Source organism: Nerophis ophidion, linkage group LG13 (assembly GCF_033978795.1).
Source record: "Nerophis ophidion isolate RoL-2023_Sa linkage group LG13, RoL_Noph_v1.0, whole genome shotgun sequence".
NCBI lineage: Eukaryota > Metazoa > Chordata > Actinopteri > Syngnathiformes > Syngnathidae > Nerophis > Nerophis ophidion.
In genome coordinates, this window is record NC_084623.1 from 31,573,394 (window position 1) to 31,588,383 (window position 14,990).

General features: G+C 40.6%; 1 protein-coding gene across 6 annotated transcripts in view; it reads right to left on the minus strand.

Moving 5' to 3' along the window:
• Nucleotides 1–3,527: 3,527 nt before the first annotated feature.
• zbtb44 (zinc finger and BTB domain containing 44) overlaps nucleotides 3,528–14,990 on the minus strand; it is a 49,988-nt gene continuing 38,525 nt past the window's right edge. For 2 of the 6 annotated variants that reach the window (XM_061918780.1, XM_061918779.1), the window contains 3 exons: nucleotides 11,398–11,549; nucleotides 6,793–7,093; nucleotides 3,528–4,850 (listed from right to left, as the gene is read on the minus strand). In XM_061918780.1, coding sequence (XP_061774764.1) covers nucleotides 4,448–4,850; nucleotides 6,793–7,093; nucleotides 11,398–11,413 — 720 coding nt within the window. In that variant the 5' untranslated portion in view covers nucleotides 11,414–11,549 and the 3' untranslated portion in view covers nucleotides 3,528–4,447. The remainder of the gene's footprint in view (nucleotides 4,851–6,792; nucleotides 7,094–11,397; nucleotides 11,550–14,990) is intronic. The other 4 variants (XM_061918776.1, XM_061918775.1, XM_061918778.1 and 1 more) reach the window with 3 other exon arrangements.

Genomic DNA, 14,990 nt, shown 5'->3' on the forward strand with positions numbered 1-14,990 from the left:
GCCTTAAGGAACTCCGGGCGGACTTCGTCCACCCGGGGCCTTGCCACCGAGGAGCTTTTTAACTACCTCAGCGACCGCAGCCCCAGAAATAGGAGAGTCCACCACAGATTCCCCAGGCACTGCTTCCTCATAGGAAGACGTGTTGGTGGGATTGAGGAGGTCTTCAAAGTATTCCCTCCACCTATCCACAACATCCGCAGTTGAGGTCAGCAGAACACCATCCGCACCATACACGGTGTTGATAGTGCACTGCTTCCCCTTCCTGAGGCGGCGGACGGTGGTCCAGAATCGCTTCGAAGCCGTCCGGAAGTCGTTTTCCATGGCTTCCCCGAACTCCTCCCATGTCCGAGTTTTTGCCTCCGCGACCGCTGAAGCTGCACACCGCTTGGCCTGTCGGTACCTGTCCACTGCCTCCGGAGTCCTACGAGCCAAAAGGACCCGATAGGACTCCTTCTTCAGCTTGACGGCATCCCTCACCGCTGGTGTCCACCAAGGGGTTTTAGGATTTCCGCCCCGACAGGCACCAACTACCTTGCGGCCACAGCTCCGATCTGCCGCCTCGACAATAGAGGTGCGGAACATGGTCCATTCGGACTCAATGTCTAGCACCTCCCTCGTGACATGTTCAAAGTTCTTCCGGAGGTGGGAATTGAAACTTTGTCTGACAGGAGACTCTGCCAGACGTTCCCAGCAGACCCTCACAATGCGTTTGGGCCTCCCAGGTCTGTCCGGCATCCTCCCCCACCATCGCAGCCAACTCATCACCAGGTGGTGATCGGTAGAAAGCTCCGCCCCTCTCTTCACCCGAGTGTCCAAAACATGAGGCCGCAAATCCGATGACACAACTACAAAGTCGATCATGGAACTGCGGCCTAGGGTGTCCTGGTGCCAAATGCACATATGGACACCCTTATGTTTGAACATGGTGTTTGTTATGGACAAACTGTGACGAGCACAAAAGTCCAATAACAAAACACCACTCTGGTTCAGATCTGGGCGGCCATTCTTCCCAATCACGCCTCCTATTGTATTATATCATTATATATCTTTTCAAGAAAAAAAACAAACATTGTTTAAGTTAGTGTTGATTTCACAAAACAAAAACAGTAAAATCCATTATTTCAATTTCAGATTTTTCATTTCCATCCAATTGATACAGAGCTCTATCATTAGCGCCGATGGACAATTTGGAGTCTGTAATTAACCTAACATGCATGTTTTTGGGACGTAGGAAGAAATTGGAGCACCTGACATATAAGTCAACGGATATAGCCAGCCTAGGACAATTAGGGAGAATATGCTCTTGTGTAAAGATTTCTTTAAAAAAAAAAAATGCAGCTCCCATGGCTTCCACTCATCTGGTTAAGAAAATGTTTGAGTTTGTCTTTGCAAATTGTCTATTCATACTGAAGTAGAGATGTGACAGCACTAATTTTTTTTCTCGTGGAACACGAGTTATGACATCACGACTATTGTTGACGATAAATTTTTTTGTTGACATTTGTCAACAATGTCGACTAATCGTTGCACCCCTGAGTGTAGCCTACTTTGTGAATAAACCAAATGTAGCTCAGCCTATGTTTAGCAATACTCGAGAACCACTTCGGTCAATTAAGTTTCCATGATAAAAGACTTTAATACTTGGCCTTCCGATGAAATACGTAAACCGAGAAATAGGAATATGGGTAAATTATTAATAGGAAAAGCAGTGTGCCGCAATTTTTCAGCAGAGAAGGGGTACGGAACTAGAAGCTGAAACTATTAAAGCTGCATTTTATACAAAGGAACTTCATAATAAAAATTTGATAATAATTCACATTGACAATGGTGAATGTTTGACTTTTTAGCCTTTTGGAATATTTAATGCACTGAAACAAAGTAGAGCCCACATTCTTCTATTTGTCTGAATGCAAATAGAATTTAATGCATTTAATGCATTTTTACTATGATACCTAACATTTACTTTATGTGGCTTAACTTCTGTACATTTTCTACACCGCTTATTTGCACTCGGGTTACGAGTAAGGTGGTGCCTATCCCTGCTGACTTTGGGCGAAAGCCGGGCTACACTCCAGACTGGTCACCAACCAATCACAGGGCACATATAGACAAACAACCATTCTCACTCATATTCATACCTATTGGCAGATTTGAGTCGTCAGCCTAAATAATCACCACCAGGCCACCATGCGGCCTGTATATAAACCACTATTTCATTTTGTATTTGAGAATTTCATTTATTACAGAATTGCCTGCCAAAAGCCAAGTTTTATGTTTTGCATTTTGTTCCTTCACCCTAAATGTGTCTTGTGAACGGCGTGGCGCGGTTGGTACAGCGGCTGTGCCAGCAACTTGAGGGTTGCAGGTTCGATCCCCGCTTCCGCGATCCTAGTCACTGTCGTTGTGTACTTGGGCAAGACACTTTACCCACTCGCTCCCAGTGCCCATCCACACTGGTTTAAATGTAGCTTAGATAATGGGTTTCACTGTGTAAAGTGCTTTGAGTCACTAGAGCAGGGGGTCGGCAACCCGCGGCTCTTTGGCCAATCTGATGTGGCTCAGCTGCACAATCGCCGACCCCCCCGATTTTTATGGGATGATTCCGGTTCTCGGAGCCTCTTCCGAACATCACCCGGGGTCAACATTCTTTGATTTTCACTCGGACAACAATAATGAGGGCGTGCCGTGATGGCTTTACTTTTAGTGCCCTCTACATTTTGTCCCGTTTCACAAAATAAAGAAGACAATGGGAGCCGCAACCATTCTCGTGAATATCCGCTGGTGGTCACCCAAATAACAAGAATAAGGGCATGGTATTAAACCACTGCCTTTGAAGCCTTCTACAACATGTACAGCCAGCTTGCCAGTTAAGTAACATGTTGTATGTTGCTTTCGCAGATACACGTATATGACTGCAAGGCATACTGGGTGATACGGAGTACACTAAAAGTTGTGATATAAACAAGTTTAACACTCTTACTAATATGCACCACACTGTGAATCCACACCAAACAAGAATGACAAACACATTTCGGGAGAACATCCTCACAGTAACACAACATAAACGCAACACAACAAAAACCCAGAATCCTTTGCATCCATGACTCTTCCTGACCCCGCACCTCCAACCCCGCCTACCTCAACCGACGCACGGATAGGGGGGAGTGGGGGGTTGGTGCTAGCGGGGTGTATAATATAGTCAGGCAGAGTCATGGATGCAAAGGATTTGGGGTATTTGTTGTCTTGCGTTTATGTTGTGTTACTGTGGGGATGTTCTGCCAAATGTGTTTGTCATTCTTGTTTGGTGTGGAATCACAGTGTGGCGCAAATTAGTAAGAGTGTTAAACTTGTTCGTATCACAACCTTTAGTGTACTCTGTATCACCCAGTATGCCTTTCAATCTTGTACGTGTATCTGCGGAAGCCACATTCAACATGTTGCTGGACTGGCAAGCAGTTTGTATGTTATAGAAGGCGTCAAAGGCAATGGCTTCATAGCACGCCCTTATTCTTGTTGTCTGGGACACCATCAGCAGATATTCGCGAGAATGGTTGCGGCTCCCTTTGTCTTCTTTATTTTGTGAAACGGGTCAAAATGGCTCTTTGGGTGGCAAAGGTTGCCGACCCCTGCACTAGAGAAAAGTGCTATTTAAATATGATTCACTTCACTTTAAATCCGAGAGGTATTTATTCGGGATTAGGTCAGAAGTCACTGATCGTTGACCTAAGAGAGGGCTTGCTGGTTCAGCATCTGTTTTCTTGTTCATGCCAAAAAGTTTCAGTTTTTCTAAACAATTTTTGAAGCAATCCACAACTTCTGACCACAACTGTATGATTGAGAGTTAAATACTTGTCAGTGACCATAATAATTTGGACATTTGACAGTAGTATTTTGCTCAAAAACAGTGAATATAAACGAAATGTACTGTAAGTGTTGTATTGGATAAATACTTATACACATATTGTTCCATTAACCAACATAAACTGCATTCAGACAGCAAACTACATCAGAATCTTGCAACATAGACATCAATGACATTGATTTGTATGCCTACAGTGACAGCCGTGAAAGAATAACACTGTAACCAATAAATTGGCATTATCACCGTAAAGGACATTTTGTGTTTTGAAACCCAGTTTGATGGGACTTGATTTGTTATTGGTGGTTAATTCAAGTGCTCGTCAATCACAAGTTACCAGTTACTCTCAAGCCCTTTCCAAAAGGACAAGGCTTGAATTTCACATACCTCCAGCAGAAAAGTACTCACATCAAATGGGAAAAATTGAAATAATTTTTCAACTTGTTCAGGAAAAAAATACAAAGTAATGCTTTACCTTGTTAAAAGTGGAAAACCTCACCAGGCCAACTCAAGTTTGGGGACAACTTGTCTTGATGCAGTCATTGATGTACAAATACATTTCTTTTTGGTGTCATCAAATAAACTGAATCATTCGATGGTGATAGAGGCCAACTCAACGGGCTCGGCGTTATGCCGCCGATGGTGCTGTTGTTCCAACACCTCTGGTGAACTCCCTTCTTCGCCGTTGTTAGTCTTTGTGTCCTCTGCCAGGGCTACAGTATGGCCGGTATCCATCTTGAAGGAGTGGTTTTCAAGGGGATCGAGGGAATCAGGTGAAAGGAGGCCAGTTGAGCTCTCACAATTCTGGGTAGAAGAGGAGACCTGGGATATGACAGGTAGCTGGACTGAGGAGGAGGACGAGGTGGCAATGACAGTAGAGCTTCCACCTGCATAGACAGGGTGATGTTGGGATTCTTCCAGATCATACTGGACTCCCAGAGCCTCCTCCTCCTCCTGCACCTGGCTCAGGTAGTCGGGCACGAGGAAATCACTATTAGAACAAAAAACAAAACATATTGGGTTCACAGTTCACAGTCAAGTATATATTACACATTGAGTTAGTACTGTTCAGACTAGTAGTGCATAGAAAAATAGAGTTAGTTACTTTTTAAAATATGGCATTCCTAATACAACATTTTCATAATTGATTGAAAGTAAATACAATACACTGTTTCCCTTAGGTTTACAATTTTGGGAAGGCAGGTGGCCGTGCAAACATGCAAGCACATATTGTAATGAGCTCATTCCTCTTTAGTTAAAAGTGATTCAAAAATGTGCGTGTATGCGTTTGAGGTTGTGGTGACAATAACTGAAAGAAACAAGTCCACGCATGCACGGGCGCAGCTGGGCAGGTGGTATTGCAATCGCTTCCACAGTTACATTTGCTAAGCACCACCTTCCGTTTTAGAAAGAACTAGAAACACTCAAGAATAATCCACAGTCAAAATAAAGAACATCCACTTAATGTGATTACTCCTTCGCAATCAATACAAATACACCAATAAATTATTAACGATGTAAACAGTTTAAAAATAACTACAGATATGCGGAAGAATATGAAAAGAGAGTAATGCCGACTAATTTCAGCTGTATGCCTGGTCCAAGCCACTCAAATACCATGACTATTGTCAGGGATAAAGATGGACTTCTTAAACATGAGAAAGAATCTGTTCATATGAAATAAAGGGATAATCAAGCAGCGTAGTGGTCTCATTATTGGGACTTCCTCATCCCAATTACCCTGTTTCTCTCGCTCTCTCTCTTGCAACACCCCTTCCAGTGTGCAAACCAACCACAGAAAAACAAGTAAGTAGTTCTATCCATCCTTTTTTTACCGCTTGTCCTGTTGTAGGTTTATGTGGCTAAACTTCTGTGTCTGTATGAAAGCGGCCTCGCCTCCACCCACAGAGACAAAGATAGTGAGTGACTGACAAGGGGCTTCTCTATTCATTTCATTTCGCAATATAACAGCAAAGAGTGAACCCTCTTGCAGCATATTTTGAAGCAACAGACAAACAAAACAAACATACACGGACATGGCAATTTAATTCATTCTCCAATTACTTTTTTTTAATTAAAAAAAGTGTATTTTTTCAGTAATTCAATTGAATAAGTGTAACTTTTATTCTACAGATTCACGACATTGAGTGAAATATCTCCTAATTTGTTAATTCTGAGGATAATAGTTTACAGCAAAAAAAAAAAAAAAAAAAACTCACATTGAGTGTCTCACAAAACTACTGGTGTCGGACTGCAAAAATATCCTGAGCCTCTTTATATTGAAAACAAGAAATCAAGTAACTGTTGCGCTATGTTCAAAACGTATTCAAATGCACCTGTTCTCGGTCAATCAGTCCATTTTATTTTGATCACTTAAAACATTTACAAGCATATTATAATAATCACAACTTTAATAGTTCACGTTCAACATGTCCAAAAGGTATAGGAAGAGGAGGTGGATGGTTGATAGCAACAACTTAAAAATATCAAAAATAGACCAAGTGCTTCCTTTATGTCAAAAACCTGCTAAATAATGGAGCAAATACCCAATATATGATTACATTCAGAATATTGGGTGTTTTGGTTTTGTTGTGTGACCTCCCTTTCGCCAATTTCATATTATTATTTCATGGACTTTTGTAAAAAAAAAAAAAAAAAAAAAAAAGCCCTCTGATGCATTTAATTTCATGTTAAAATTGAATATATCACACACACAGCCAAATAATTCCAAATAATAGTAGTTTTGACTAAAGTGTATACATTCAAACCAATTCTCTATACGTAAAGCTATGTAATATGAATTATTATATTAACAACACAGATACAAATCTATATGATCTAACCTCTGATTTATGACATATGACCTTTGTGTGATTTCTGACCCCCGGTGCGATCTGAGTGAATGATGGGGTCAGCGCCCCTTGACTCCTCACCTGCTCTGGAAGTAGTTTGCTAGTTCGGATGCCTCATGGTTCAGACTCCTCAGGTGTACAATTAAATTGCCAGAGTTGGTGAACATGGCGCCGCACGTTTTGCACTCATAAATCCGTGGCTTGCGGATTATGTGTCGGGAGACTCTCATGTGGTGCTTATATTCACCGAAGGACGTGAATGTGGCACTACAAATCTGGCACCGGAAACAGCGTTTACCTTCGTGCTTCAGCCGATGCATCTTTAGGGAGTAGGCTCGTGTGAACTTTTTTCCACAGCGGTCACACTGGAAAGGCTTAATGCCTGGTGGAATAAAAAAAAAATTAAAAAAAATCAACACTTATCTTGCGTGTCAATGGGTATGTTTAATATTTGTGTGTGGGTAATACTACAGTTGCTCAATTATGGTCCAAAATAATAATCACAATTCTTTATTAAGTTAGGTAAAACTGTGTTGTGTTGCGACGCCATCATGTAATTTTTAATGAGACTGTCTAGTAAAAGGGCTAGATAGACGTTATCCATACATTTAAAGAAACAATATGTGTGTTTTTGTTCATTGAATCAACCAGGCACGCTTTTCCCTTTAGCTCCATATTTCAATTTTAAACTCTTTCTTTCGGCACCATGGGTGGCTTGCGTGTATTCAGTTGAGTGAGCCTTCTTTTCAGTTATTCACAATCTTTGTCTTGGTTGGCATAGAGCACGACTGCTTGCTTACACTCACATGAAGCACACGGACATTGCTTATCAACTCACTAGTGAGACGCTCCGCAAAGTAACACACATTAGGAGGAGAAAATATGATTACAAAGCCAACTGTCTCGACTGTTTCAACCCATATGGGCAATATGAGCCTACCAACATGGACGAATGAGTGAGAATGTCACGATCAAGTGATAACAAAAAAACAACAACCGGATGTAGTTTTTTATTTTAATGTCTATTTAGGTTAAATTTTTGCTTACAGAGATGAGTCCATTTTATTTTTTTGGTTATTTTTTCTAAAATGTGCCTTCCAATTACAGTACAATGCTAAAACAGTTCTACAGTAATGAAAAAAAAAAACACTTATATAATTTTAAATGGTTACTTGCATTATTATATATATTTCTTCATTTTGAGAGTATGATATAGACCAGTCTCAAACTTTGTATAAAATATAAACATTGCAAATCAAATTGCCACTGCACTTTGGGAGACAAAAATCGCAATTAGGTTTCTTCTCAAAATCATGCAGTCCTAATTCACATCAAAATCATGATTTTTTTATTCCGATTCAAAATCAATTCATAATTTTTGAGAACATGAGAAAAACATATTTTTTTAAATAATCACTTTTTGAATTAAAAGTATTAAACAAAATGTATTGATATTAATATTATTATTATTGAAAGTGTTGCTTTTCTTAATTTTCCATTTATTTAGTAATGTGTTTGAATGTCTTCTCAATTGCTTTTTTAAATTTGAATCCAAAGTATTGTAAAGCTGGAATTGGGTTAGAGTTGTGATTGCTCTATTTTCTTGTATTAAATTGATTAACATTCTGTGATTTTTGTATCAAAAAAGATTAAAAAAATTATTTCAAAATTATGTTTTTTTATTTATTTTATACACTGCGTGTAAAAAATAAGTCGAACAACAGCATCAAAGAGGAGCTTTTGTAACCTGTAACATGTTTTGGAAAGGTTCTATTACAATTGATTTACCAAATAATATATTAGGAGAATTGTTTTGAATCTAGAATAGATTTTGAATCGAATCGTTACTCAAAGAATTGGAAACCAATCGAATCGTGATGCGACAAAAAGATTCACACCTCTACCAATATTGTACAAAAACATGGTGCTGAGTTTTTAATATCAATTTAAAACACAAATCAGTTTAAAGTCTGATAAACAAGTCTTGTTCTTCTCTAACAACACCATGTGGATCAGTTTGGCCAACACAAACAAATAGGAGTGATACCTTTCACATCTTGTACACAAACTTCATGCCTCACTGACAACTCAGCGTGCTGTCACTTTACAGCCTGTATTCAAGTCTATGAGATGACAAAACATTTTAGCTAGAGTCAATGTTATTGGAATCACTAACAAAGTTAGCAATTAAATAATGAATGAGGGACCATCCCATTAAACAAGCAACTTGTGGCAACGCTCCTTACATATGGTTTTATAGACCGCCTGCTGCATGTTTCCTACTGTTCATGACACTCTCAGTCACAGCAGTTGAGTGAAAGAGTGACCAGTGACACAACGCTGTGTTGCACTTTCAAAATGAAAGTAAAATCAAACATTTTATACTCCGTGATATACTTTTTGGGTGGGACAATACGTCTGTCTTAAATATTGTCCACGGTTGTCGCCATATAATAGCAGTGCGGTCTCAAACGCACTGTGATTCCACGGAAGTGAAGCGAGTGAATTGAAGTCAAACAAAGCGATCAGCTTCAGCAACCCCCGTAAAAATGAGTTGTTAATAATGTCAATGTTTCAATTTGGCATTGTGATGGAGTTTTCTGCTCATACACAAAGGTCTCCTGTGTGGACAAGCACGCACTTCACAGGGCTTTTCTCTGCAACTGCGGTTCTTGAAGTGCTTGGGTTAAGGTTAATATCGCAGACAATCACCCTCATTTAATTGTGACAGCCATAATTGTGATTAAAATATTATTAATTGTGCAGCCCGAGGTGATACTGTAGGAATTATGGCTGAATGTTTTTCTAAACAAATGTTTCCCACGTCCAAAATAATGGCCTATTTGTTTTTTTCTTCCTATTACGTCGCAATCTTATTTTCACTGAAAGGACTTATAATATTCTGTCAATTTCAATAATACTCTATCATTCATATTTGTTTTCAAGTCTAAACTATAGCGAATGATAAAACCAAATACCGTATAATACAGTGGTGGTGATAATCAGTCTACCATGTTCTAATGACAAGTCCCTGCTTTAGTCAAGGTCAACAGACACGTTACACTGCTCACATAAATTTTGAGAAACAGAGGGGTTATTTTTGAGCAAAATTTGCCTACAAGTGTTGTAGTATTAACTTTATCATCACAAAACAGCGTGAAACGCCAAAAGCAACATACAGTGGGGCAAAAAAGTATTTAGTTAGATTGTGCAGGTTCACCCACTTAAAATGATGAGAGGTCTGTAATTTTCATCATAGGTACACTTCAACTGTGAGAGACAGAATGTGGAAAAAAATCCAGGAATTCACATTGTGGGAATTTTAAAGAATTTATTTGTAAATTATGGTGGAAAATAAGTATTTGGTCACTTCAAACAAGAAAGATCTCTGGCTCTCACAGACCTGTAGCTTCTTCTTTAAGAAGCTCTTCTGTCATCCACTCGTTACCTGTATTAATGGCACTTGTTTGAACTCTGTATAAAAGACACCTGTCCACAGCCTCAAACAGTCAGACTCCAAACTCCACTATGGCCAAGACCAAGGAGCTGTCGAAGGACACCAGGAAAATAATTGTATACCTGCACCAGACTGGGAAGAGTGAATCTACAATAGGCAAGCAGCTTTGTGTGAAAAAATCAACTGTGGGAGCAATTATCAGAAAATGGAAGACATACAAGACCACTGATGATCTCCCTCGATCTGGGGCTCTACGCAAGGTCTCATCCCGTGGGGTCAAAATAATCATGAGAACGGTGAACAAAAATCCCAGAACCACACGGTGGGACCTGGTGAACGACCTGCAGAGAGCTGGGATCAAAGTAACAAAGGTTACCATCAGTAACACACTACGCCGACAGGGAATCAAAACCTGCGGTGCCAGACGTGTCCCCCTGCTTAAGCCAGTGCATGTCCAGGCCCATCTGAAGTTTGTCAGAGAGCACATGAGAGAATGTCATGTGGTCAGATGAAACCAAAATAGAACTTTTTGGTATAAACTCAACTCGTCGTGTTTGGAAGAAGAAGAATACTGAGTTGCATCCCAAGAACACCATACCTACTGTGAAGTATAAGGGTGGAAACATCATTCTTTGTGGCTGTTTTTCTGCTAAGGGGACAGGACGATTGATCCGTGTTAAGGAAAGAATGAATGGGGCCATGTATCATGAGATATTGAGCCAAAACCTCCTTTCATCAGTGAAAGCTTTGAATGGTTGACCAAATACTTATTTTCCACCATAATTTACAAATAAATTCTTTAAAATTCCTACAATGTGAATTCCTGGATTTTTTTCCCCCACATTCTATCTCTCACAGTTGAAGGACCTAGGATGAAAATTACAGACCTCTTTCATAATTTTAATCGGTGGCTGACTAAATACTTTTTTCCCCCACTGTAACTACTGTCCAGTTACACAGCATTAAAATGTGCACACAATAAATTCCTGTTCAGTGCAAATTAAGATTCAAATAAAAGCATGACAGTATTAATCTGCATTCTATTAGAGCAGATAACAAAATGCACACATTTGTTGCAGCAAAGTAAATATGTCCACTATTATTTATTTTTACAAATTTACAAGCGCCCAGTAAATGTGACCCCACTTCGTCTTGACGTTGTCTGAATAACATGTCACTTTCTAACGTTTTCTTGAATCTATAACATTTTTGTTCACTTGTTTACATACCGGAGTGTATAAGCATGTGCTGCTTCAGGTTTTGAATGCGTGTGAATCGAACTCCACAGGTTGGACACTGGAAGGGCCTGTCAGGGCCATTAGTGCCAGGCCGGGCTGATGGGCTGATATAAAGGTGATATGGATACTGAATGCCTTCTAGCCTGAAAGAGCAAAGAATAGAAAAACAGATTTAAGTTCCAAAAGTTTCACAACAGCAATAAAACTAAGTTGTAAATGTTAAAGTACTTAAAAAACAGCAAGTCGCTGCCTGATGAAATTATTTCTCTTAGAACATTTCTGTGATAGTCTAGCACAGGGGTCGCCAACCCGTTCATCGTGATCGACCAGTCTATCTTTGGGACCCTCACGAAAATATTAAAAAACATTTAATGTATTAATATGATATCAGTGACACCCACACCAATAAAGTGAATAACAGACCTGCAAACAGGCACGCATTTTAACCTCTGAACACGTCCGCTGTTAGGCCTGTCCAAGTTAACACGATAACAAGTTACTATACATTTCCATAATAGCACAATTTTTTTTTAACACTTCCTTTTTGACACTCGGGCCGCGTCGTAGCGGGGGCAACCTGGCTGCAGTTCACTTGCTACTGATAGGCTCCAAGCACACAGTACTTGAAAGTCTACCTTTTGTAAATATCAGGTTCAAAGCCATAGCAAGTTTTTCTCCCGACAAAAAAGGACTATTTTTCGCCATGAGAAGACGCGACATCCCTGCCGCAAAAGCCTGCTGTGCATGTCGTTCTAGAGGGTGGGTGATGCTTCACTTTTGTGTTAAGATTACGTATAAGGTGCAGTGATAACCAAACAATTTGATTGTTACTGTGATTGATTTAGTAAGTAAGATGGCATAGAAGCTCAACAGAAATGAAAGACAGTCGACAGAATGTCAAAAAATGACTTCTTTTTTTTTTTTGCAAACAGTCGATCCGACATTAAAACACGTCGACACATTTTCTCAAAACAATCACACACTGTCGACACATTTTCTCAAAACAATCACACACTTTTCCAGCTCCAAAATAAAAGTGCTACGCTATAAATCCGGTTTAACCACATTTAGGGTTTCTCCTTAATGCATGGCTTCATATTGGCCACCAATATGAAGCTTGGCTTTATATACGTAATAAAGTAATATAAAGCCAGAAGAAAACAAAGCCTGACTTTCTTTTGAGCTTTTATTGCAAATTTTATGCTAACAATGGGCCCAATTCCAACAAGTACACTGTATTTCCTCCATGCAAACACGTCTGCCTTCGTGCTTCTCTTCTAGACACACAACGCTTGTTCATTCTCTGCCGACAGGGTGTGTTCCCAGGAGACTCTGCCAGACGTTCCCAGCAGACCCTCACAATGCGCTTGGGCCTGCCAGGTCTGTCCGGCATCCTCCCCCACCATCGCAGCTAACTCACCACCAGGTGGTGATCGGTTGAAAGCTCCGCCCCTCTCTTCACCCGAGTGTCCAGAACATAAGGCCGCATATCCGATGACACAACTACAAAGTCGATCATGGAACTGCGGCCTAGGGTGTCCTGGTGCCAAGTGCACATATGGACACCCTTATGTTTGAACATGGTGTTTGTTATGGACAATCCGTGACGAGCACAAAAGTCCAATAACAAAACACCACTCGGGTTTAGATCCGGGCGACCATTCTTCCCAATCACGCCTCTCCAGGTTTCACTGTCGTTGCCAACATGAGCGTTGAAGTCTCCCAGTAGGACAAGGGAATCACCCGGAGGAGCACTTTCCAGTACTCCCTCGAGTGTACCCAAAAAGGGTGGGTATTCTGAAATGCTGTTTGGTGCGTAAGCACAAACAACAGTCAGGACCTGTCCCCCCACCCGAAGGCGAAGGGAAGCTACCCTCTCGTCCACTGGGTTGAACTCAAACGTGCAGGCTTTGAGCCGGGGGGCAACGAGAATTGCCACCCCAGCCCGTCGCCTCTCACTGCCGGCAACGCCAGAGTGGAAGAGGGTCCAGTCCCTCTCGAGAGAACTGGTTCCAGAGCCCTTGCTGTGCGTCGAGGTGAGTCCGACTATATCCAGCCGGAACTTCTCTACCTCGCGCACTAGCTCAGGCTCCTTCCCCCCCAGTGAGGTGACGTTCCACGTCCCAAGAGCTAGCTTCTGTAGCCGAGGATCGGACCGCCAAGTGCCCTGCCTTCGGCTGCCGCCCAGCTCACAATGCACCCGACCTCTATGGCCCCTCTTATGAGTGGTGAGCCCATTGGAGGGATGACCCACGTTGCCTCTTCGGGCTGTGCCCGGCCGGGCCCCATGGGGACAGGCCCGACCACCAGGCGCTCGCCATCGTGCCCCAACTCCGGGCCTGGCTCCAGAGCGGGGCCCCGGTGACCCACATCCGGGCGAGGGAAATCTGGGTTCATTTTGTTCTAATTCCATAGAAGTCTTTGAGCTGCTCTTTGTCTGATCACTCACCTAGGACCTGTTTGTCTTGGGAGACCCTACCAGGGGGCATGAAAGCCCCCAGACAACATAGCTCCTAGGATCATTGGGACACGCAAACTCCTCTACCACGGTAAGGTAGCAGCTCAGAGACGAGATGTATGTATGTATATATATACAAATATGTATGTATGTATATATATACAAATATGTATGTATGTATATATATACATATCTATATGTATATGTATGTATATATATATACATATATGTATATATATACACATACATACATATACATATCTATACATATATGTAAATGTATGTATATATATACATATATGTATATATACACATACATACATATACATATATATATATATATATATATATACATATACATACATATACATATATATATATATACAAACACGACACAGAACAAACCAAAAGTAGTGAAACAAAAATGAATATTATCAACAACACTATCAATATTAGTTATAATTTCAGCATAGCTGTGATTAAAAATCCCTTATTGACATTATCATTAGACATTTATAATAATAAAAAATGAACAATAGTGTCACAGTGGCTTACACTTGCATCGCATCTCATAGGCTTGACAACACACTGTGTCCAATGTTTTCACAAACATAAAATAAGTCATATTTTTGGCTCGCTTAATAGTTAAAACAAATTTACATTATTTCAATCAGTTGATAAAAAATTGTCCTTTATAATTATAAAAGCTTTTTCAGAAAAATCTACTACTCTGCTAGCATGTCAGAAGACTGGGGTAGGACCTACTGAAATCCTATGTATTGAATGAATACAGAATCATTTTGAATCGGAAAAATATCGTTTTTGAATCGAGAATCGCGTTGAATCGAAAAAAATCTATATATATATATATATATATATATATATATAGCCACACATACACAATATTGGCAAAAGGTGTCCCAATCACTTGGCCCGGCCACAGGTGTATAAAATCAAGCACTTAGGCATGGAGACGGTTTCTACAAACATTTGTGAAAGAATGGGCCGCTCTCTGGAGCTAAATGATTTCCAGTGTGGAACTGTTATAGGATGCCACCTCTACGACAAATCCAGTCGTGAAATGTCCTCGCTCCTAAATATTCCAACGTCAACTGTCGGCTTTATT